This window comes from Leptodactylus fuscus, chromosome 5 (assembly GCF_031893055.1).
Source record: "Leptodactylus fuscus isolate aLepFus1 chromosome 5, aLepFus1.hap2, whole genome shotgun sequence".
Lineage (NCBI taxonomy): Eukaryota > Metazoa > Chordata > Amphibia > Anura > Leptodactylidae > Leptodactylus > Leptodactylus fuscus.
The window spans coordinates 30,653,201-30,678,403 of NC_134269.1; the positions used below are offsets into that span (position 1 = coordinate 30,653,201).

General features: G+C 40.8%; 1 protein-coding gene across 3 annotated transcripts in view; it reads left to right on the forward strand.

The window, feature by feature from the left end:
* FGFR1 (fibroblast growth factor receptor 1) overlaps window positions 1-23,191 on the forward strand; it is a 57,713-nt gene extending 34,522 nt beyond the window's left edge. For 2 of the 3 annotated variants that reach the window (XM_075272739.1, XM_075272741.1), the window contains 15 exons: window positions 1,629-1,715; window positions 4,924-5,090; window positions 5,555-5,678; window positions 9,550-9,740; window positions 12,436-12,580; window positions 15,149-15,351; window positions 17,228-17,373; window positions 17,463-17,584; window positions 18,783-18,893; window positions 19,783-19,973; window positions 21,232-21,354; window positions 21,961-22,031; window positions 22,131-22,268; window positions 22,735-22,840; window positions 22,936-23,191. In XM_075272739.1, coding sequence (XP_075128840.1) covers window positions 1,629-1,715; window positions 4,924-5,090; window positions 5,555-5,678; window positions 9,550-9,740; window positions 12,436-12,580; window positions 15,149-15,351; window positions 17,228-17,373; window positions 17,463-17,584; window positions 18,783-18,893; window positions 19,783-19,973; window positions 21,232-21,354; window positions 21,961-22,031; window positions 22,131-22,268; window positions 22,735-22,840; window positions 22,936-23,100 — 2,090 coding nt within the window. In that variant the 3' untranslated portion in view covers window positions 23,101-23,191. The remainder of the gene's footprint in view (window positions 1-1,628; window positions 1,716-4,923; window positions 5,091-5,554; window positions 5,679-9,549; window positions 9,741-12,435; window positions 12,581-15,148; window positions 15,352-17,227; window positions 17,374-17,462; window positions 17,585-18,782; window positions 18,894-19,782; window positions 19,974-21,231; window positions 21,355-21,960; window positions 22,032-22,130; window positions 22,269-22,734; window positions 22,841-22,935) is intronic. The other variant, XM_075272740.1, reaches the window with a different exon arrangement.
* Window positions 23,192-25,203: the final 2,012 nt, after the last annotated feature.

Below are 25,203 nucleotides of genomic sequence, written 5' to 3' on the forward strand. Positions count from 1 at the left end.
CAGGAGATTGTCTTGACCATGTCTACATGCCTAAATGCACTGAGTTGCCGCCATGTGATTGGCTGATTAGAAATTAAGTGTTAACGAGCAGTTGGACAGGTGTACCTAATAAAGTGGCCGGTGAGTGTATATTAAGCAGCACTAGAGATGTCTTCAAAGCTCTTCTTCCCTCCGCTATATAAATTAATGTAAGGGCTGATGACCTCTGATTGGGCAACTAATGGCCATTCTTTATCTTATGGTCATAAGGCCATCATAGATATGAGTAAGGGGCAGAAGCCATGTCATGACTAGTGCTGCAAGATCGATAGATACCAGTACTTCGAGTATCCAACTGTGGCTCATACTTGAAGAGGTTGCATGCAACTGTCTTGAACCTTGTCAATAGCCACATGAAATAGAAGAACACCCCACCATGATTGCCACAATATCCATTGTCTTCATTTCATGTGACATGCAAATGTAGCACTGCAGTATATCTCTTGTGAATGGCCTTTGCACACTAATCTGTAACGAAATGCATAGCATTAACACTTCCTATAGAACTGGTGGAAAGACCCTTCAGGACCCCCAACCGTTCATTTGACCTCCTTTATTTGATCAAAGAGGCCAAGAGTTTTTTTAATTGCAAATAGCCAATGACTTGGCTGAGCTTTCCTAGAAATTGCCCAGACCTTTGTGCTACAACTGCATCTGACAATGGAGATGTGATGTTAAGTGGTTTCTTATATGGCCTTTACCGGCCATTTGGCTACATTCCTTTGACATTGCTGGTCAGATTAATGTGGCCTTTTTGTGTCAGGGCATGTCTTATCAGTTCATGCTTGACACTTCATCTAGTGGAAAATTTGCTTGTTGGTTAGTTGTTGACCATGTCCACCTACCCCCTACACAAACACATACACACACCCACACCCATACTACTTTTTGAGAATTTTTGAGAATTTGGCACACAATTTTTCCTTTGTTTCACTCTTCCTCGGTGCTATACCTTACCTTCTTTTTAAGCTACCCATAGAGAGAACTTTTTTGTTGAAAATCTATTGTCCAAGTGGCCAGTAAGAGCCATGCCCGGGATTTTGTTTTTTAGTAAAATAGGCAACGGTGGGTTCAATGAAAGTTAACTTTTTTTTTTTTTTTACCCCAATTTGTGTTTCACATTATTATGGACTGGGGGACTTGGAATCAATGAATAGGTTGACAAAGAAAAAAAAAACCCTCTCCATCTATCTTTGTCCACCCAAGATCTGGCAGATATCTCCCTAATACTGTGTGGCAAGAGAAGCAAAGATGATAAAGAAAAGGAAGTTAGTTTTCCAATAGCTACAGGTGGTCGTATGTTGTAGTCAATGTGGTCAAATACTTCTTCTTAGTTTTTCTCTCAATATTTTTATTAGATTTTTAATACATCCAGTACCTTTATTTTACAAAAAGTTGTTCTTGCTACCAATAGAAACCAATTCATGAGGAGCACAATTAATGGGCAACAAGGCCACATTTTTTGTAGGTCTTTGGGCCCTTGGCGTCAATACTGTTTCTACCCTGTCACGTGAATGCCTACCTGAAAAATCGTATTGATGATAGTTGTAGAAATTTTTGAATGAATTCTTTATGTTGTGCCATCACAGATGCACTACCATCTGCTGAAGACGACGATGATGACGACGATAATTCTTCTTCGGAAGAGAAGGCTGCTGAGAACTCCAAACCAAACCGTAAGTTATGAACTGAAGATCTATTATGTGACACCAAGATGTGTCTAGATATATGGGTTGAACTTAATATCAAAAACTTACAAGTTGTTGGCTCATGTGTTTTAGAAGCCCTTCTGTCTTAGGGTATTTGGATTTTGGGCTAGGTTCAGTCCAGCTCCGTATAATGTCATGTTAATTGGAGGTATGGACAAGTCATGTTGGGGATTAGATTACCTTTTCTTCTGTGTTGACCTATGTCTTTCCCCAGTGGCGTAACTAGGAATGGCGGGGCCCCGTGGCGAACTTTTGACATGCCCCCCCCTTCCTGACTGAGACTAAAGACCTCGACCGACCGACCTCCGCCGCATTCCTGCGTGCTCTATTATGCCGCATAGTGGCCCCTACACACACACCAATATGCTCCATAATGAACACCCATGAACAATTATTACAATAATTGGAGACCCTGAAAGTAACCGCTTTGTAATACGTATAGGTTTCTGTCTGGGGGGTCCCAAGCAGACTCCACGAACAGAAACCTGAATGCAGATGTGAACCGGGCCTAAACATCACATTATAAAATACAATTCTAGTATGTATAATGGTAGACTTTTATAGAAGCAAATACAAATAGATAGATAGATAGATAGATAGATAGATAGATAGATAGATAGATAGATAGATAGATGGACAGAGAGATAGATGGATGGATAGATAGATAGATGGATGGATGGATAGATACATAGATAGATAGGAGATAGACATTGATATGCTGTATATACTTACACATATACACATCTACTCACACACATATATTCATATACAACATATACACACACCTATCTACACACATACAGGACTCACACAGTATATAAGACACATAATGTAAACACATATACACATCTATACATATTTTATCCCAAAATATACTTACATGTGGCTGTGCAGCTCTGTCTAGCAGTGAAGAGAGCAGATACATCGCACAGGATGTCTCCCCTCACACTCCGATAATGAGGAGGGGGAGGGGCGGAACAGGAAGCTTTTACAAGAAGCATCTGCAGCCCTGCATCTAGCAGTGATTTGTCTACCCGGATCTTCTCCTTATGGTAGGGAAGGTATGGGGCCCTTGAGGGTGTGGGGATATTTAGGAGCCTATTAAGGGAAAAAAAACTCGCAGGGGTAGCGGCTGTCGCCAGGCCCCTAATGTCCCGGGCCCTGTGGCAGCTGCTACCATGGTAGTTACGCCACTGTCTTTCCCCTATGTCCTAGATAGAGGTTGGAATTAAAAATAAGTCTACATTAGTGTATATTGTTTCCTCTAATAGAATAGAATATTCTTAACCAGGGAAGAAAACAGTCTACGCAAACAGTTCACATCTGACTATGTTCTAAGCCTTGACATTTCTGAACAAAAAGACAATATGAGCAAAGTAAAAGAAATAAACATTACAAAGCTCCAGAACCTTCAGCGATTGGCCCCTTACATATCACCCCATGAAGGAAATAATAAGTTATTGGGTATGTGCGTACATGTTTGCCAAACTGAGAGTCCTATTATTCTGCGTCAATCATAATCTTCTGAGAAAACCGAATCATTCCTTACGTAAGTAACAAATCTTAAAGTAATGCTTTGGTTTTGCAAAAATCACTAAAATAAGGGTCAAAACCATGTGGAGGCCATGTGATCTTCTTCCGATGGAATAACCTAAGTTATAGGCAACTTATTCACTTCAAACTCATCCATAAAGAGACCGATCCACCATAGATTCCAAAAATCCTCTGCAGAACTTTGAGTTTCTACCACAGATTGAGCTGGTCGGTTGAGCTCGGAGTTGGTATCCAACCCCTGTAGATAACATCCCCTTAACTACTGTGTACCAGACTCCCATCTCAAAGAACTGGTTTGTTGGCAAATAAGACAATTGGGAACCGGCCCATAGTTTAGAGGTGGAAACAAATACTTGGTCCTTGAGGGAAACCATGTTGACCTCAACCATGGGGCCCACATTCTTCTTTTTACGCTACTGTAATTACAGATAATATGTAATAAAAGAAGCAATGTTATATCGGTGACTACAATTTATGGGGCCTCCTAGAATAGGTCTTTAAAAATTGGCGTCAGCCGGGCAAACATTCGGCCCTAAAGCAAAGTAGATACAGGACGTACTATTAAACAAGATCTCCATTACTGACTTCTCTTGCATAATAAGTCAGAAAGCATGTGTGGAGTTTGTTGCTGGGTTGGAACAAGCTCATTGGCTAACAAAGAGTTAATTGCACTTTCTTAGCCCGAGAAGAAAAATTTTCCAAACACAAATCTGCAGAAGCAAATCATCTTAGATCTTCACTCCCTGCTCTGTAATAATACTACTTGTAAGATTTGGATACAGTTTCCTCTCGAATGCTATGTATTTTTTTGTAAATCCCCTCTTCCTCCACCTCTTTTACCCCCAAATTGTCCTTTTATTCACCATCAAGCCTTAGCTAATGATGAAACCATCAGGACAGACTGCCATATGATCCTCTTCTTCTCCGGTAACCATTTGCGTTTAGACAACACATACCTTAAATTCCTGTGGGATTCCTCCAGGCCCAATGCCATCCTAATTGAATAAAGCCTAGCTGTGGTGTAGCATTAACTCCTTCACTACTATGACACCAACTGGTCTGAGTTCAAACAACGTCATAGGTCCCTTCTAAGATCAGAGACATGACTTGATGTTCCTGGGCTCCATTGTACTCATTTGCCTAATATGTGGCAGAAGGGCCTTTGTACCATGACTTTTAGTCGAATGCTACCTCTGCACCCTCTACAACTATCCCACTAAGTGTAATTGGCAAAGCCTCAAGATGTGTTTGGTATATATCCCTTAGGGAATTTTATATCAATGAAAAACTTGGATGTGGCTAAAGGGCCACTCCAGATACTGTCTTATGCCTAGTGCTGAGACAAAGGACTCAAGGAACCAAAGAACGTGAAAGACAGGTTTTATACCTACCCTCAGGACTCCTAGTTTTTCCAAGAGTCTTCCTTTAAAGATTCTTCCATATTTTTAAAAAGTTTATGCATTTTTGTAATTATATTAACCCCTGATTCCGACTTGCAACGCTGCCGTCTGTATAACGCATGTCTACTTGAAGTTCTTGCTTGTTCAAAGTTTCAAAACTTTGTTGATGGCACCCAACAACCAGTAACATTTTACATATTTTACTTTTTCGTTAACTGTAGGACCTTATTGGGCAAATCCAGAGAAAATGGAGAAAAAACTACACGCTGTCCCAGCAGCCAAGACTATAAGGTTTAGGTGTCCAGCAGGGGGAACACCAGTGCCTACTCTACGGTGGCTGAAAAATGGCAAAGAATTCAAACCTGATCATCGGATTGGTGGATATAAGGTACACACAACCATGCCAGACCTAAACATTGAGACTTATATGTATAATACGGTGTCTTGTGGTGTATGCGTGTCAACACCAGTGATGCTCCAGTTTAACTGGGCTGCTGCCAGCACATGAGATCACCTTGCATGACAAGCTGGGCTTTGAAGTGGGACCATCCTTTCTCTCTGCCCAGCAGGCTGTCCCCGATTGTCTGAGCCGGTCTAGAAGTTGACGCTCATTAATCTCTCCCCCTGCTGATTACTGAGCTCGTTAAATAGCTCAACAAACCAAGGGTAATTAACAAATGGACAGAAGGGAGCAAGCAATGGTGGTGACCCATCTATTGACCATGTTCTTCTTTTACAGAAGGCCACCTTGTAGAACATCAACTTGTTTGGAACTATGAGTTCCTTCTTTACCATCTGGGGTTAAGATACCAGTAGTATGACCATTAAGACATATTCCTTAAATACTTCCAGGTCCGTTCTCAGTCTTGGAGTCTTATTATGGATTCAGTGGTACCATCTGATAAGGGAAACTACACCTGTATTGTGGAGAACAAGTATGGTAGCATCAACCACACGTACCAGCTGGATGTAGTGGGTAAGAACTTGAGCATTTCCAGTGTCTCAATATATTTTAGAACATCTATGTATTTCTGTCTGTATGGCTACCTTTTTATGACTGTAAAAAGAAAGAAGGCGGCCAAGTGGCTGCCGTTGATGAATGCTAGGGCTTCCAGTTGGATTGTTTTTTCCAAAAAATGTTTTAGGAAATTTGTTGCTTATCCTGGAACGGAAACTTGAAAAATATTCTATGGATGACAACCTTTGCTGAACCAGTGACCAACATATCTGATCCAGTTGGTCCAATGTTCTTGAGTGAAGTCCTAAAAGGTGTAGAAGTTGCTACATGTGCTTGAGATTAAGAAGCATTAAACCTTGGTGCTGTGCCTACTGTCCCGTGTAAAAAAAATAAATAAATAAAATACTATCTATGGACTATGTACATCTTCTGCTAACTCAATGGTATTGCATGGCTATATTGACTACACAGTATTGATTCAAGTCGTTGACGCAAATCAATAAAAGGCTCTATTCACACCATTAGCTTTTAGTACCCATTTTATGGGTTTCTCTATATGTTTTGTTGAGCATATGGACATCATAGAGGGAATGGAAGGTTCTCAGTTTAGTTCCTTCATGTGTGATCCAGAGAAGAGGGTTGCTAACAAGGAGTCTCTCTAAGCCAATCTCAGCCTGTCCATGTAGAAGGTCCAAGATTATCAAGTATTCTGGATTATCAGAAGTTGTTGGTCCTTCAATGACCCCAGGTGTCTTGACAGGTTTGCTCTGCTTGACCTTCATTAATCTAAATATCATGGGTTCTGGATTACTGGACTTTAGTGTGAAGGAGTGTTTACTTGTGTAAAGATATATAGTTGTGATCCATGATCTTCTCATCATGAATTTTAGGTTTACTTGGTTTACATTGCTGAATTTCTTCTCTGTTCTTTTCCTTACTGCATATCCACAAAGTTTACGTTGGCAGCAGTTCATCAGCTGTTCATAGACCACTTGTGTTACCATTGCCATTGTTCTCTGGTCGGCCTTGGACTAGAAAGTTTGGCAGCTGTTTGCCCCCAGTGCATGATGGGGATTATTGATCTTTAGTCTTCTATAGTCTGTCTTGAGGTTGCGGAGAACAGTGTCTTGTTTTTGACAAGAGTCCATTTTGAGGTGAACATGACTTTTGCTCTGCTGTACTGCATCTTCTGAAGGTCTGACCCATGAAAGGAGGCCCTAGTCTGTTTGTTATATTCTACTAGACTAGAAGGCAAACTGTCCTCAATACAAAGATGTGAAATAGCAAATCGATCCCATCAATAACATTATGGGATTAAAAAAATACATTATTTCTAGACATGGATAAGTGGTTACTAGACATCACTAGTTGGGATTGGATGGGTTGAAACCTAACCCATCCAATTTGTTTCTCCCTCTAGTAAATATCGGGGATTACCTGGCTATCCCCACCAACTTGAAATTTTTGGCTGACCCTCGCAAGATTGCTATAATTCTTTTGTGGTAGTGTTTGATCAGGGGATACATTTTAAGGGACCAGTAGGACCATTACCTGAAAATGGCATCCCACTGTCCTCTACTGGGCCAAAACTGAAGCTTGACCTTGTCCATTTGACCATCCACCAACCAGTACTGTCATGGAAAATACTACAACTTGCAGTTCTAATATTCTTATATAGTATGCCAGGTGGTTATCTCCAAGGCTCGAGTTATGGTCGGCAAAGTCTTCTGCTGCAGCACAAAGGGGATCTACAGAATGGCACCAGTTAGCGAAGCGACACTTTTTTTTCCCGTTGTAGAACTCTACATGACTGACCGTGACTGGAATTTCCAGCTTTATTTTGGACATATCATTGTTGATAGATCCCTTGGTCAGTGCGGTGGGTCAACCAGGTGGGACCATTAGTTATATACGCAGTATTTTAGTGTTTGATTCATGAGTGGTAAAAGCTCTCGGGCCTACGTCCATGAGATAATAAATGCCTAGCATTACATTATACAATACTGATTGCATGAGCCACGGAGCTGAGGTAATCTGGTGATTCCGACCGTGGTAGATCATGGCTGAACGATGTGTAATAACTCTGAGCAGGACATTTTTCTAATTCCCCCACACAGATGTCTTCTATGATACGCTCCAGATAAAAAAATTAAAAAAAATCACAACAAAAATTTCACAAACAGCTGTGTTATTTGAGACGTGAATGGAAAGAAATCAGGCATTTGTGCATGTTATGATAGCGCTCAGGCCGTTTCAATGAGAAGGGGGTTGTTTTCTTGGCCTATATCTGACAAATCATGAAATTATCCTCCATTTCCTCCAATAAGTAGCCAATTCTCCTCACAAATATTTCCTTCATGCAACATCCGCCTTTAATTATCTGAAATATTTTAGTTTTTTTCCAGCTTCCCCCCTTTTTCCACCTCACAGATCCTATTAAATTTCAGATATTTCCTGTGCAGGGGGCAACGTGAGGCCTAGTCGAGGTGCTGAGTTTATTTAGTCTGTCCACTTTTTTTCTTCTTCACCTTCCACCTCTGATAGTCCAACCGTGTTTTTCCAACTATGTTTACATGTCTGCTGCAACATTTGTCCTTAAAGGGATTGTCCAGGATGTTTTTACTAAAAGCAAGGAATACGACAAAATTAAAAAAAAAAATAGTACTTCATGAGGAGGAATTTTTTCCCCTGAAATAGGGCAATTGGCATGAGTCTCATGGGGTTTTTTTGCCTTCCCCTGGATCAACACTGTAGGGATTGCAGAGTTATAGGTTGGACTTGAGGGACTAATGTCTTTATCCAACCTCATCTACTATGTAACTATGTACAAGGCCCCTGGCACTTCAGTGGTTCTTGTTGATCTCATTGACCACATAGTCGGCCATCTTGTGATGTCATCACTGTAGGAAGCAGTGGTGTAACTAGGAATTGCGGGGCCCTGTGGTGAACTTTTGACATGCCACCACTGCAACCTTCCCGTCCTGACCGACACTGAAGACCCTGACCAACCAACTCTCCTTCCCTCCCCCCCATATTCCTGCACACAGTATTATGCCCCATAGTGGCCCCTGCACACAGTATTATGCCCCATAGTGACTCCTGCACACAGTATTATTTCCCCTAGTGACCTCTGCACACAGTATTATTTCCCCTAGTGACCTCTGCACACAGTATTATTTCCCCTAGTAGCCCTCACACACAGTTGTATGCCCCATTGTGGACACCCATGAACAATTATTATACATGGGGGTCTTTTCAGACCCCCGACTATAATAATCGGAGACCCGGGGGAGGGTACAAACATTAAAAAAACCTTGTACTTGTGTATCCCTGGCTCCGATGCGGTCCCTGCTGATGTTGACCATCTTCAATGATGTACGGGACGTCACGACCTAGGCCGGTGCGCGACGCAGGGGTCGGCCATGTGACGTCAGGGACATCACACAAGTAGGCCTGGAGCCAGGAGAGGTAAGTAAATGGGTCCAGTTACGCAGCGGTACCGGCTGTCTCTGGGTCCCCTAATGTCCCGGGCTCTGGGGCAGCCGCTACCATTGCTACCCCGGTAGTTACATCCCTGGTGGAAGGTCAAAACTGGAGTAGTTTACTGGAGCGGCGGCATTGGTTTGCTGGAGGATTTATCCAAGTGCTGATATTGTCTTTTTTTCTTAAACTTTATGTGACTTGATGCCATGTCACTCTTCTTCTGCAGGCCCCTTGGCTCTAGATTCTTTCTGCCTCATAGACTAATGCTATTACCGTATCTTGCGTGATAAATCTCTTCTCCACCCTTTCGGTTGAAAAAATTTTGGACGTACTTCAAAAAATTTTCTCATAAGCAGAAGAGGATTTGAGGAAACACTGACTAATATTTTATTTTTTATTCTATCAGAACGGTCCCCACATCGGCCAATCCTCCAGGCTGGCCTGCCAGCCAATAAGACGGTCACTGTAGGAAGCAACGCAGAGTTTCACTGCAAAGTCTATAGTGACCCTCAACCTCACATCCAATGGCTCAGACACCTTGAAATCAATGGGAGTAAAATAGGAACTGATGGCTTGCCTTTCGTGGAGATCTTAAAGGTACGTACAAACAAGTCCTGTCTCAAATGTGTCATAGATGGTGTGATCTCTGGGGATTTAGAGGTTGATGCGTCATCTTGACAATGTTATGTGGCCGAGAAGCCTTCAGCTACGTGTGTGGAGCGTTGTGAATACAGTTAGCCAGGATATGTATTATTTATTAACTAAGGGCTTGCTAAATATAGATCCATCTATGAGCATAACCTGACAACGCGTAGACTCTGGGATCCAGTGTATCAAGCGAATGTCAAGCTCCACTCCAGTTATTAAATGGCCTAACTTTTTCTGCCTTATGTCTTTATCTATGAGATTTATGAAAACCCTGAAACCCCAGATTTTATATACGGAACATGTCCGTCTAGACAAAGAACTGATCAGGAACCTCTCATATAGATATTGTAGAGCAATATCCATATAGTCTGTAACATATTATCCTACTTATATTGAACTTGGGTCTGCTCCATCTGTAAACAATTTGATAAGATCATTCCTTGTTAGTATGTAAGGTCATGGTGCCTTTGTTGTGCAAAGTTCTCTTAAAGGGCATCTTTACATATAGAAGGTTGATTGTGACTACTGCTGCTCTCCTGTGGCACCATGTGGGATATATATATATATATATATATATATATATATATATATATATATATATATATATTTGTCCATGTGATGACAATTTGACAATTATTGGTGACCATAATGTCCAGCAGCAGTCATTTAAAGGGGCTGTCCAGAATTAGAAGAACATGAGAGGTCTCTTCCAGACACCGCACCATACCCGTCATTGGGTTTTGTTCAATCTTGTAGCTCCAATCCAATGACTTTCATAACCTGTGGACCTGTGTGGTGCAGTTTCTGGAAGAAAGCAGCCATGTTTTTGGCATCCCCTTTAAGAAGGAAGCCTGGACTTTTCTGAGGATCCTTCAACTAGGTGTCGATACTCTTCAGTGAAGTATGTTTGCACTCATACTCGACTACCCTATCAGTAGGTGATATGAAGTATCATCCGTGATGACGTTGCTGTGTTGACCTCCTCGTGTTATCGGTTTATTTCAGCACTCTGGGATTTATAGCTCAGACGCAGAAGTTTTGACCCTGTACAATGTGACAGAGGCAGAAAGTGGGGAATACATATGTAAAGTGTCCAATTATATTGGTGAGGCCAATCAGTCTGCGTGGCTTACCGTCACCAGACCCGAGATACAAGGTAAAGGAAAAAATCGGTGGCACCTCCTGAAAACACCAGAAAACTCAAGTGAAAATTAGAACTTTGGAACATTTGCTCTGCAAAAACTCTCAGCGGGCAAATTGTATTTCTCCCCTTTTTTTTGTCTGCTTTATTTCCATGGAAAAATACTTGTGTGTGCAGCCTGGTTTAGTTTCTGATGGCTTTTCTATGTTTCTTCTGCTTTCTATTCCGGATTAATCAATTTCCGACTATCCAATGTTCTCCATTCCATCCAAGTTTCCGGAACGGGACTAATCACATGTTAATTCCATCCTATAGATCGGTGGTCTCCAGCTGTTAAGAAACATCAACTTCCAGAACGCTGGGCGTTGTAGTTTATCGACAGCTGGAGAGCCACAGGTTGAAGACCACTGACTTGGATTGACAATTTAATCTTTCCTTTAAGACTGATTCCCGTTACCGCTGGAATTCCTTAATTATACACGTTGTAACAATCCATCTGGAAATTATAGATGTCTCTGTCTATCAAGAGTGGAAAATCTTCTCTATTCCAGCTGAACAGCTTTTTTAGAACTTCAGATTGCTTGGCTACTCTCCTTGGCTCTTGGAGTATGTCTTAGTCATGTCGAGTACTGCAAGCGTTCCAAAATGGCTGAGCAGGAAGTAGTGGAATCTAGCCTGCCACTGAAGAATAAGACTCAGGACGGTCGATTTCCTTGAATTATTTACACCATTTAGAAGGCTTAGTCTTAAAGAACGTCCCCACCCAAAATCACAAATACTGCGTTATCGACCTAGGAGTCATTCTGGTTTTGGAAATCTGTTCATCTTTGTATTTGCTATATCCTTCACTGGATAAATTTTCTAACCAACATGGCCATCATTACTTCCCTCACAGTGTTTTCTGAGGGCCAGTCTTCAGAGGTAACCATCCTAGACCCAAGAGCAAAATCTTTAACAGGGTCTGCCCCCAAAGTGGAGGGCTTGGGTGCAAACATTACCATTGCACTTCCTATAGTGGTGGTCCTACCAATGCTCATCGTGACTCATGAATTTTCCCAGTTGTCCAGGAAAATTCTGAGGATATTTTTGGGGATTGAAATGATGGTTACATTGGTTTAGTAGTCATTCTAATCCTACCCAAAATTTCTAGACTTATTTTTTTCCCCCCTCTCTATCATCTTCTATTACTTTTCTTTCAGTGGAACCAAACAAGGCTGTCACATTCAGGTCTCATTTTTCCATGTTGTCAATCTCTAGCATGTTTTTAAGTGGGCAGGAGGTCTCGATTTTGGTGACGGGTTTATCTAAGGTAGCCTCTCTTTAGGTCAAGCTTAAGGGAGAAGTATTCCTCAAATCTTTTTAACCAGATTTCTTCCAGTGGTTTCTCTTTCTGTCCGTGGCACCTTGCATGGTTCCAGGACAGCACCTGCCCACATCTCTTCTGGTTCTCATGGCATTTCGCTTGTCCATTTCCTTCCCCTTCTTCGATGCTGTTCTCTATAGACTGCAGGAGTCAACACCACCGACAAGGAAATGGAGGTTCTCCACCTGACGAATGTTACTTTTGAGGATGCTGGCCAGTATACCTGCTTGGCTGCTAATTCCATTGGGCACTCTTATCATTCTGCATGGTTGACCGTTCTTGAAGGTATATAAGGTTCTCTTCTGTCGTCTTAAATGTGACATGCATTTCACACCAAAAAGAATCCAGTTATGTACCCACATTTTACACCCCCATGTTTCTTCAGTCTAAATTTAGTTTTTATGATGGGGATCTGAAATAATACAATTTTTTTTTTTTTTTTATTAAGTTGAATTACCCTTAGGTCCATATATGTAGTAAAGTCTTGTAAGACTCCATATTACATATTGGATTAGTCATTTCATGGGGAGTAATTACACCTTTTGCAGTCGGCCCTGCTGTACACAAACTTAGGTTTTAATTCCCTTTTTAATATCGCTGTTGCCTACAGCCAAATTTTTTTTATTAAAATCTACTTCAGTTTTGACAGTTTCATTCTCAACCTAAATAAATTACAAAGACTAAAAGTAATGAACACAAATTTGGATGACAAAATTTACTGCTTTGCATCTTTTATATGCCAGACTTGGTGGTCAATGCTATTTCCTATGCTACAAAATGCAACCCATTCAGCGAATAGCCCACTCCTACAGAAAAAAAATAAGGTGACCCCACTGGCACAGCATAGTTGTCTATTTTTATTCGTTGACTACATAGTGGCCCGTGGATTAAACGCCCACCAATAAACTGAAATTAGGAGCAAGTAGTCATTTTCCCTATAGCACCTCCGCAGGTCAAATGAAGCATTACACCATACCCATAGAAATGAATAAGCTGTCTAGGTAATAACGTACAGATATGCTGGGTCCTCCAGAGCAAGAACCACTGTCTCCAAAATGGGAGACGTCCTTTCATTACAACAAAATTCCCAAATAGGATATATATATATATATATATATATATATATATATATATATATATATATATTATTTAGTTTTTATTTTTTTTTAAAGTAAGGCCCGATTTCACATCTGCGCATAGGTTTCCATTCGGGGACCCCCAAACTGAAACCTAATCCGCATAAGAAAATTGGTTACTTTCGGAAACCCGTGGACCCCATAGACTATAATGGGGTCCGTGTGGCTTCCACATGTAAAATGCGGAGAGAAAAGTGCCGCTTGCAGGACTTTTCTCTACACATTTTTTAGGCGGAGACGGGAACGGAATGGCCCAAACGCAGATGTGAATCGGGCCTAAGCCACACCGGTCAATGGATTTTACAATGTTAAAACACATGGCTGCTATATTTCAAAAACAGTGTTGTAGCTCCACATTTTTGAAGGGAAAGACACAGATGTAGGTTGTGGTGGGGGCAACACAGTAGCTCAGTAGTTAGCACTGCAGCCTTACAGTGCTGGAGTCCTGGATTCAAATCCTACCAAGGACATCTGCAAGGAGTTTGTATGTTCTCCCCGTGATTGCGTGGATTTCCTCCCACACTCCAAAGACCTACTGATAGGGAGAAATGTACATTGTGGCCCTATAAGTGACCCTACACCCAACAGGCCACATTGATTGTAAACTGTGACTATTCTTATTGGTGGTAGTGTATAACTATCATGCATGTAATTTGTCTGCATAAAATTAGCAAAAAGACTATAAAGTAAAATTTAAAAAACACCTAAATATAAAATAAAATTTATGTAAAAAGTGACAAAACAGAGCTCCTCTCTACATTGTTAGGGCCACCACGACGCGTCTGGCTGGCCGGTCTAATATGCGCTGTAGGCCGGGGGACGTTCCATGAGCAAATTGTTTGATTTATTTACAGCTTGGTAAACAGTATTTAGCGGGCCCATGTGACCCGTATTATCCTGACTTAACTCGCAGCTGGGGGATTGCAGCAAAATTTATAGATCTAAAATGTTTTACTTTCAAATGGCCCTAAAACTGGATTCTTTTTGGCTAACCTAAAATGCATGTGTTGTGTTGAGTACTCCAGTGTTTTTTCTTTTTTTGTTTATTTGCTACATTTTTTAAAAAAAAAATTATATTTTTTTTTAGCAATTTTTAAAATTAAAAATTTGAAATTGAATTAAAAAAAAAAAAAAAAAAGCACTGGCAGCCAATTTTCTTGTTGTGTTCCTAGCTTCCTTTTCCATCTGTCTCGCACGGGTTATCTGTATATATGGCTTTCTTATTTTCTCTTAATTCCCATATGCCATATATTTTTTTCTCTCATTCTAAAGTTTGTGTTTTTTTCAAAAATTTTCAATGCCATGATTGTACGATTTCCTATGTTTTGTATAATGTTTTAGTTACTAGATATTGTGCATTGCATGGACTTTTTATTAATTTACATGTAAACCAATGCGCTTTTACTATGGTAATATAATAAGTAATACGCAATAGGCAGATTTATGTGCAATCTGATATGTTCATGAATAGAGATGAGCGAACACTGTTCGGGTCAGCCGTTCCGAACAGCACGCTCCCATAGAAATGAATGGAAGCACCTGGCATGGCCAGTGTACGTGCCAGGTGCTTCCATTCATTTCTATGGGAGCGTGCTGTTCGGAACGGCTGATCCGAACAGTGTTCGCTCATCTCTATTTCATGGATAAACAAAAATTTTCTTTAAAAAATGTTAAAAATGATTTAATAATATTAACCTTCTTGTACTCATGAGTGCAGCTGCGGAAGATAAACCATCGCTTATGACGACCTCTCTACATCTGGAGATTATAATCTACTGTGCTGGAGCTGCCATTGTGTCAGCCATGTTGGTGACCATCATCATCCTTAAGATGAAACATCCGTCCAAGAAGACTGATTTTAATAGTCAGATGGCTGTCCATAAACTGGCCAAGAGCATACCACTGCGCAGACAGGTAACAGAAAGTATATAGGGGGTTTATAATGCATTACCTACACTATACTTGTGAGACTGGTCTAGCAGATTGCAAACTGCCTTTATTTTCCTATCGCCATGTATCCTAAAGCTGTACTTCATTCTACCAATTCAGCCCCTTGCCATATTATGTCACCTATATTACTGTATATCTATTGCATGTGTCCTTACCTCACCATTGACATTGTTCTGGCCTGTCATTTCTCACCTTGACTACTATAACTTCTCCTTCGTTGGTCCTCCATTACCCAAAGTACAAGGTTCTCTCCAATATCCTACAATTCTGTCAATGCCACCTGTCCTGCGCTTTTTGACACGTTTGTGGCACACGCCTATTGTCCTTTCTCATCACAGACTCTTTCTCACATTTTTTGGTCTTCTCACGTGCTGCATCTGTCCTCTGGAATACTTTACCTAGGCAGTCAAACACTAATTATCTCAGTTTAAAGGCGTTCTCCACTTTGTGATCCGCTTATTAACAAAAGACCTTTCTGACTAGTAGGGATTTTGCAAAGTACCAGATTTCCCCTGCTAAAAGTCCCAGTGATCAGTTGTAATCTGTAAGGAAAGCTGGTCATAAGTGTTCAATTACCGCATGAGTGGCATGTCTGTATAATACAGGATAGGTCTTCCAGAGCGAGAGGTACTCTATGTATTGTAACTTCTCTCTGCTCTGGTCTAGAGATGACTATCCTAAGAGAACCCCCCTCTGGTAACCTAAAGTTTTCTAAGGCTAAGGCCCCATGTTGCGGAAACGCAGATTTTTTTTGTTGTTGCGGGTTTTTTTGAGTCAAAGCCAAGAATGGCTACCAATGGAAAGGGAAATATATAGGAAGCTCTTTATATTTCTGCCTCTTGCTCAATCCACTCCTGGGTTTGGCTCAAAAAACCACAACAAAATCTGCGACAAAAAAGCTGTGTTTCCGTAGTGTGGGGCTTTAGCCTAAAACAGTGTTGGAAAGGGTTTTCTTTGCTAGACAGCCCCTTTAAGTGTACCCTAAAAACGCTTAGTTAAGTCACTCTAATATTTTATTTTATTTTTTTTTGCAGTTACAACTGCAGTCTAAAATACAAATGTACACCTTTGGGGTGTATTCTTAAAAGGTATTAAAGGGAATGTATCACAAAAAAAATCTAATTTATTTTATTTTATTGAAAAAAAAAACTACAATTTTCACTCCGACCACTAAACCTAATAATAACCTACCACTTCCCAATTCTGTGTAGGTTTTCTTTTCAGTAGTCAACTTATTTACATCAGACAGCCATTCAATACAAGAGAACACCTCTTTAGATAACACCGCTGACCCTTCATAACTTCCACTATTGACTATAGATGATGTCACAGCTTCCCTGTGTAGATCATCTAGAGAAAATATGGTGATACTATTCCTTTAACATACCAGAGAAAATAACCCTGTCAATGTCTGACTATATAAGGTTTGCGCTATGGCTTTTGTTGAACCCAATTCTCCGTGCACGGCTGTTACTTAAAATATCTGCTTTGTTTCGTGCAATCCCTATACTTCCCAGCTTCCTCTGTAACACCTCCAGGTAAATACTATTATCTCTGACTCATCCTCTAACCCAGATGCCATTGACCGACCTACTAACCACGGTTATATTTCCAGCTGCTTTTTCTGTGTTTGCTTTATAACTAGGCCATGGAGTCAAATATTACTCTGCAAAGCGTAGACGATTTGGCAATATTGAGTTTGCAAATGGAGAATTTTACCCCAATCTGTCCCACAGTCAATTATTGGGGTGTTGACTTTTTTTAAAGAACACAGTGCCTCTTTATTAAACTTGTATATGGATCCTCGATCATATGATAACCTGCTGGTCTTCACATTCTGTTACAGGTGTCGGCAGACTCAAGTTCCTCAATGAATTCGGGCGTTATATTGGTAAGACCATCTCGGTTGTCATCAAGTGGTACACCTATGCTGGCCGGGGTGTCGGAATATGAGCTTCCTGAAGATCCCAGATGGGAAGTAGCGAGAGAGAGGTATGAAGACCTTAATCATTGCATGGTGACCTTCTTGCTTTAGGCTTCATTGTCTCTCTACAGATGGTTGACATGGTTCTTTTTCATAGGTTGATCCTTGGTAAGCCTCTTGGAGAAGGTTGCTTTGGCCAGGTCGTAATGGCAGAGGCCATCGGTCTAGACAAGGAGAAACCAAACAAGGTCACCAAAGTTGCAGTAAAAATGTTAAAATGTAAGTCTTTGCTAAGCATTTTCTAGATAAGACTTTATCTCCTTTTCATGGACCTCATGTGGCCACAGTTAGACCACATGAGGTCCATTTCCTCTCTTCTCATTTCTTAAGCTCTGTAGGTATGTGATGGACTGGTCCTTGTGATATTTGGTTTGTTCCAGTTTAGTAAGCCCGTGTTACAGCATAATGAAGTATGCTACCTGCCCCATCCCATATAGCAATACCTCTGTACTGTGGTGGCGATCATTATGGTCCAACATTGTAGGATCTTCTAGGATTTTCTGTATGTAAATTGAACAGAAATACTTGGGTGGCAGAAACTTGGTTTGTCAATGTAATACAATGTTATTCACAGCACTATGGAAAGTGTAGGTATTATATTAAAGGAATTGGAGCAACCCATGGGTTAGCGAGGAGGGTGGCATACAAAAACCAAAAACTGATGCTCTTCTGTCTCTGGTGCTCCATAGTCTGGGTCTCGAGCTGCATTGCTGGAAGTCCTCAGTTTACTATGACTGCTAAGACCAATTGTGGCCTCATCGCTTGCTATAGAGGGATTGATGGCATCTCTTGTAAATGTCAGTGGTTCCTTAGGCTAAGTTTACACGGAGGCGGGATAGCGGATTTTGGCACCGAGAGTGACGCGGGGATCGGTGTCACTCTTGGGTCGAAAACAGACCTGTCGCAGTCGTGTGAGCAGCCTGGTAGTCTGCATAGACCACCATTGTGAGGGGTCGGATTATGATGTGGATTACGCGCCATAATCCGCCCCCTCTGAACGGGCCCTTACCAGCCACATATCCATTTCACTGGTCATATGAGCCTCAGGCCCTCCAGTGGTGGACATTGAAGCATGGGCCAAATTGCCCCATGGGTTTCTTCCATTCCTGGACCACCTCATTAAGATTCTGTTCTCAAAGTTGGAAGTATCACCTGCCGTAAGCCCTTGATGCCTGCCCCTACAAAGACTTATAGTAGCATACATCAATTGGCTCCCAAGTATATTGCTCAGTATAGACTAAACCCCGCAGAGGCCAAAGGGACAGGCCTTAAACGTAATCTGAACAGAGCCATACAATCAACCACTAATGTTAGAAAGATCTGAAATAGAAAGCTGGTGATGGGGAGGGAGGGTGACGGAGCGCCCTGTTTTTATTACTACTATACTCTATCATTACCTGTACTCTTCTTGTTTTAGCTGACGCCAGTGAGAAAGACCTTTCGGATCTAATTTCGGAGATGGAAATGATGAAAATGATAGGAAAGCACAAAAATATAATTAATCTTCTAGGAGCCTGTACACAAGATGGTAAGTCTTAGCAATAATGATTATACTAAAATAACATCTGACTGTAGTTTTTGCTTGTTTTTTGCACAAAAATTACAAATCTTTGGAAACTAAAAAAATTGTCAACATAAAGGGTACTCTGTTCTGCATATGGATAGTAAGGGAATACTTGCTATAGGAGTAGCCCCCATTGCTTTGAGCAAAGTTTTTCTTTCGTAAAGGGAAGAGTAAACCTATAGAGGGTTTGCCATATTCACAGGCAACGTATGGAAATATAGAAGGGAAGTGGGCGATGGTATTTGTTTGCAAAAACAATAGAACAGAGGGGGACGAGCAAACAACTGTCAATAGAGATGGGGACTTGCTGAGATCTATGCAGGGGCCTAACTTGAGGGGGTGCAGTCGCACCAGGGCCCAGGAGCCTTAGGGGGACCATAAGCACTGGCATCAGTATTGAGATTGCAGCTTCCATCTGGCCCATAAACCAAGGAGACCCACAGATTCCCCTAACCACACTAAGGTGGATTAAACTCCTTATACTGTAATCATGGATGAGGTAGGGGGCCCCGGACAAAACAGGGCCCACAAGACTTAAGAGACGTCACTGGATCTATATATAGTCATTCTAATGAATAGAACCAATTTTGTTGCAGAAATTGTATGCAACGTTCGTGAATATACAGTATCCTTTACTCTTAGGACTATTAACCAGAACGTCAATAGGGGAAAAGGAGAAGAGGTTTAGTTTGATGGAAAATAAAATATGAAATGGGCTTGTGAGGACTTTTGTAAAGTCTCAAAGACAAATCAAGGCAAGACGAGGAGTTTTCTTCCGGAAAATCAGTTCTAACTATATCCAGATGGATCCGTCGTATGTTTCTGATTGCCTCTCATTTGTCTGCTTTTCTAGGTCCTCTATATGTGATTGTAGAATATGCCTCAAAAGGGAACTTACGTGAGTACTTGCGTGCAAGACGTCCACCAGGCATGGAATATTGCTACAATCCCAGCTGTGCCCCCGACGAGCTGCTGTCCTTCAAAGACCTAGTCTCGTGTGCCTATCAAGTGGCTCGGGGCATGGAATATCTGGCTTCGAAAAAGGTATTGTACTCATTATTAGATCACTTAGTCAAAGCTGACCATTGCAGACATGAGAACTACTATGGTGATCGGCTAATCTTCTGGGGTTCAGCTCCAGAGGCCCTCAGTAACAGCTGGAAGTCATGTTGGTTGACCATGTCCTCATGTTGGTTGACCAAGTTGTGTTGGGAAGACATTAGATTTGTATTCCAGTGTATATCTATCATTGGAATTGCTCTCGGTATGGAAGTTATGGGGAATACGCAGATAAGTGAACCCTAAACTTTCATAAAACTTTTCAACAAATGTAAAAAACTTGTCATGAAAAATTGGTCATGAGCAAGTTTGTACAGCTGGACAGTGCCTGAGGGCTCAGAGCCTTAAAGGGATTTTATTGGATTTCTTTTTTGATGGTCTATCGTTATAGTAAGGAGCCCAGCAGTAGTCCCGGATGATCAGTGTTTTGGGTCTAGCATTAGCCCACTATCAGTCAGTTACTGTCCTCACAATGTCACCAAAACAATCCCAGAAAATTTTTTAGAAGCGATCACCTGAACCCAGCATCTAACCCAGCCCTGGTGTTTGTGAATTGGTCTCTCGGTTGCTGAGAAATCACCTTTTTGATCAATGTGCAGATAAACTTTTTGGAGCAACAAAGGTGTGGCCATTGCTCCAAAAAGGTAAATGGTAATGCCAAGGAGCTCCTTTGCATTTTGGCAAAAATAGTGATATTTCTGCAACGGAGAACTGATTCACAAGGGGGAAACACTGTTTGATTCAGGTGACCCTAACCTATGTATCTGTGGGGCTGAGTTGTGGGGACAGACTCCCTGTAAGGGTCCCACAGCCGGACAGCACTGTATGATCGCTGCAATGAAGGAGCAGAATTGTTTGGGTAACTGTGTCTTCAGCTCTGTAGCTGTCCTTAGAGGTGATGTTATAGACTCCTAGACTATGAGCCACTAAACCAATGGACCCAAAAGCACCAAAAAGTTCCAATTACAGCTAAAGGGGCCGTGCTGAGCACTAGTATCCCTTTCATGAACTGATAGGGTCTTGGCACCCAGATCTCCACCAATCATAGCTGATGACAAAAGTTTTAAGAAACCTTTCAAACATGTTCATGGTAGGCCATGCTTTCTGCTAGGCTATCGACCAACTATGTCTTCATTTCCATATTGTCTTCTTTATTTGATGCCTTCTGAAGGTTCTGCTTTGTTCATGTTCCACAACCTCTCATCAGTCACAATAATGTCCTGTTTCACATTGTTTTGTGCAGTGCATTCATAGAGACCTAGCAGCACGCAATGTTCTCGTCACAGACGATAATGTGATGAAGATTGCAGATTTCGGCCTTGCTCGGGATATCCACCACATTGACTATTATAAAAAGACAACAAACGTGAGTGTTTTTCAAAAGCTATCTTCAAAAGTATATATGTACTCTCTCTTCCCCATCATTGAAGTTGATCAGTCTCCATATCTTCAGCCCCTTGGCGTGCAGAGTTTAAGTACCTGTAGAAGTTCTGACGTACTGAAGCTTGAAATGTTCTATGTAGCTTGCAAGTCTCTTCTTTCCCTCTCCATTGTTTCCATAAATGTTCATTTTATTTCTAAAGGTGCCCATATACATTTGAGTAATTTCAGTCAAAACCACCAATTTTTGGAAGTGGTGGCCAATTTCCAGATCTAGACGAAGGGGTGTTTGGACTCTCTCCCTAAAGGTGTCTAAACAGTAGCTTATACCACTCTCCCCATACATAACATATGCAAATTCTGCCCAGCCTCCATGTTTACAGGTTGGTAGGAATCACTGTCAGGTCACTGACCACCTGGTGAGGAGGTGAAGAGTTGAATTTCACCAGTCAGCTGCCCCTTCCTCCCCTCTCACAGCACCAGCTTCACAAACAAACTGCAGCATCTTCCACCTCTCTTTTTCTTAAATTATTTTTTTTACTCCTAACTTTTTTTTTTCGTTTTCACGTTGACTTTATCTCTATTTTTATAGGGTCGCTTGCCGGTAAAATGGATGGCTCCAGAAGCCCTATTTGATCGAATTTACACCCATCAAAGTGATGTGTAAGAATTCTTTCATGTTGTCACTCAACATATTGTCTCCAGAAAACAAAGTTATGGTTTAACAAATCCCGTAATATTGACTCTTCTATTGCTCTCTAGGTGGTCGTTTGGGGTCTTATTGTGGGAAATATTTACACTCGGAGGTTCTCCTTACCCTGGTGTCCCAATGGAAGAACTGTTTAAGTTGCTGAAGGAAGGACATCGAATGGACAAGCCAACAAATTGCACCAATGAGTTGTGAGTATAGAACTATTTTTATAGTTGTAACTCTCTTTTTTTTTTTTCCCCAAGATGGTGGCTAGACACATTTGTCTAAAGTTGTTCAAAATGGACACTTTCAACCAAAAACGTTGTTCATTGGTACAAATTAACAATGAATGATCAATTTAGCTGACCGATGACTCTGTCATTGTTTGGAAAGACGTCGGCCATGTTTAAATTTTTGTTTGATTGTCCCTAGCCCTCCTAGATTATTTATTCTTCATCTGGTGTCATTGTTTACCAGGTTATCATGTAAGTGGTCATCCAACATCAACTCATGATTGGTCAATGGATATAAGAAGCAAATTGAGATGCTCCTCACTTGTTTCTGTGGTCCACATCTTGATGGAATTTTTTGGGTTTCTCAGTAGAAATATTACGTTGATATCCATCATGAGTTTTTCAGTTCTGTAATATTGTACCCTTTGTACTGTCTTCATAGATACATGATGATGAGGGATTGCTGGCATGCAGTTCCCAGTCAGAGGCCTACCTTTGTACAACTGGTGGAAGATTTGGACCGTATCGTAGCTCTAAGCTCTAACCAGGTAATAAGTCTGTCATATGAGGGGGTTAGGAGGTGAGCCAAGAAGCGTTTGATCATTGACTATGTATATTAACTTGTGTCTTCTCTCTTCTTCAGGAGTACCTTGACCTTGTCATGCCAGTCAGTCAGTATTCTCCATGTTTCCCAGATACAAGAAGCTCCACGTGTTCATCGGGGGAAGATTCAGTTTTTTCTCACGATCCTTTACCAGATGAACCATGTCTTCCCAAATATGCTAATGGAGGACTTAAAAAGCGTTGATCACCTAATCCTAGGTCATCACCCCAGTTAATGGACACTTGGTTTTTATGCATTCCCGAAAAAGAAAAACATTCAACCTACTTCTCAATTTCCAAGACCTAATGGACCATTTGAGCCTGTGTCTTTAGTCTTACCTCATGCATGGATGGAACTCCTTATCTTTCAGATGTTCGGGATAGAAACAAGACCCAAGTATTACTTAACTTATGGCCAGTGCACTTTTAGTAGTGTCAGTACCAGAACATCTGTTAATCTCATAGGTACAACCTTAAACTTTTTTTGTGGAAAAACTTGTGACCTCATCCTACGTATTCACATGCCATCTCAAGTCTTGGTCTTCTGCCTTCACGTCACCATACGTCTATGACCTGGAGTCTGTTTGGTGCATCTTCATTTTGCTCTTTGGCAGTTTTTCTACATATTAAGAGCATGCCGTAGCCATTGAGAAGATACAAATACAGTGGACTACGTGCTTTGGCCCAAAAAGTTGGGATAAGGTCTTTCTCCAAAGAAGTTTCTACGCAGCTCTGTCCACCATTAGTTGAACTGATTCCTAAATGCAGACACACTGATATGGACGCCACTATTCTTCATATATTATGAATGTGTCATGTCTTAATAAATTGAAGGAATGTTAAAGCACCTACCACAAATGGACTGTGCTCAGATTTCGCACACTGATTTTATTCCATATTAAATGAAATTCTGCTGGCCAGCTATCGGTACGGGATATATTCCAGTTTACTGCTGGTTTTCTTGATTCTTTGAGCCAGGCCTATTTTGCAGCCTCCTGGTAGTGTGGTATTCGTATCGCTCCGACCTACACCCAGAGGCCCGGTTCCAGAATGGCCTAGATCAGATTATCCTGAAAACATGGGGGACTTTTTTTTTTTACAGGTTTCAAGCTAATTATGTAATATAAATATGGGCGGCAGAACGGTAAATGCTTTCCTTGTGTATATAGCTAGATAATGTATAAATATGAATTATATATTTACATGTCTTTTTAAGAAAAAAAAATATTATGAAATATATACCAGTTTGGTAGTAAATTGGCTGGTAGCTCTCAGTTGCTATAAACAAAAAAAAAAATCATATATTTTGCTATGTTTTCAGTTTGTATTTTTTTAAATTATGTTCTAAAACTTTCTTATTTCCAGTACAAGTCCCTTAATAAAGAGATTCGGCTTAATTTCATATTTTTATATATGGTTTCAAATTGGTCATGGTAGACCTATGGCTGTAGGGGGTTTGGTTTTGTTTAGTTTGTTTTTTTTTTTTTTTTTTTAATTTAATTTTTGGTATATAATATGTAGCCATACACATTATATGGATGTTGGCCAAACATGGCAATTTTAGTTGGACCACCCGACTATTGGATGTATATAGGGGCCCTGCTGACCAGTTCCCAATAGCTATTGGGAGGGGAAGAAATAAGGTTCAGACAGTTGGATTTCAACATAGCCAATCCTTTTGTTTCATATTATGATATATGGTTTCAAGTTGGTCATCGCGGGCCTAATATATATATATATATATATATATATATATATATAGATATAGATATAGATATAGATATAGATATATAGATATATATATACATGCATACTTTTTTTTATTACAAGATCGTGGTTGGTCTATAAAAGGAGGCCATAGACATTAGATGTTCAATACAGACCAAAAGTTTGGATCAACCTTCTCATTCAAAGAGTTTTCTGTATTTTCATGACTATGGTAATTGTAGATTCACACTGAAGGCATCAAAACTATGAAGTAACACATGTGGAATTATATACTTAACAAAGAAGTGTGAAACAACTGAAAATCTGTCTTATATTCTCGGTTCTTCAAAGTAGCCACCTTTTGCTTTGATTACAGCTTTGCACACTCTTGGCATTCTCTTGATGAGCTTCAAGAGGTAGTCACCTGAAATGGTCTTCTAACAGTCTTGAAGGAGTTCCCAGAGATGCTTAGCACTTGTTGGCCTTTTTGCCTTCACTCTGCGGTCCAGCTCACCCCAAACCATCTCGATTGGGTTCAGGTCTGGTGACTGTGGAGGCCAGGTCATCTGGCGTAGCTCCCCATCACTCTCCTTCTTGGTCA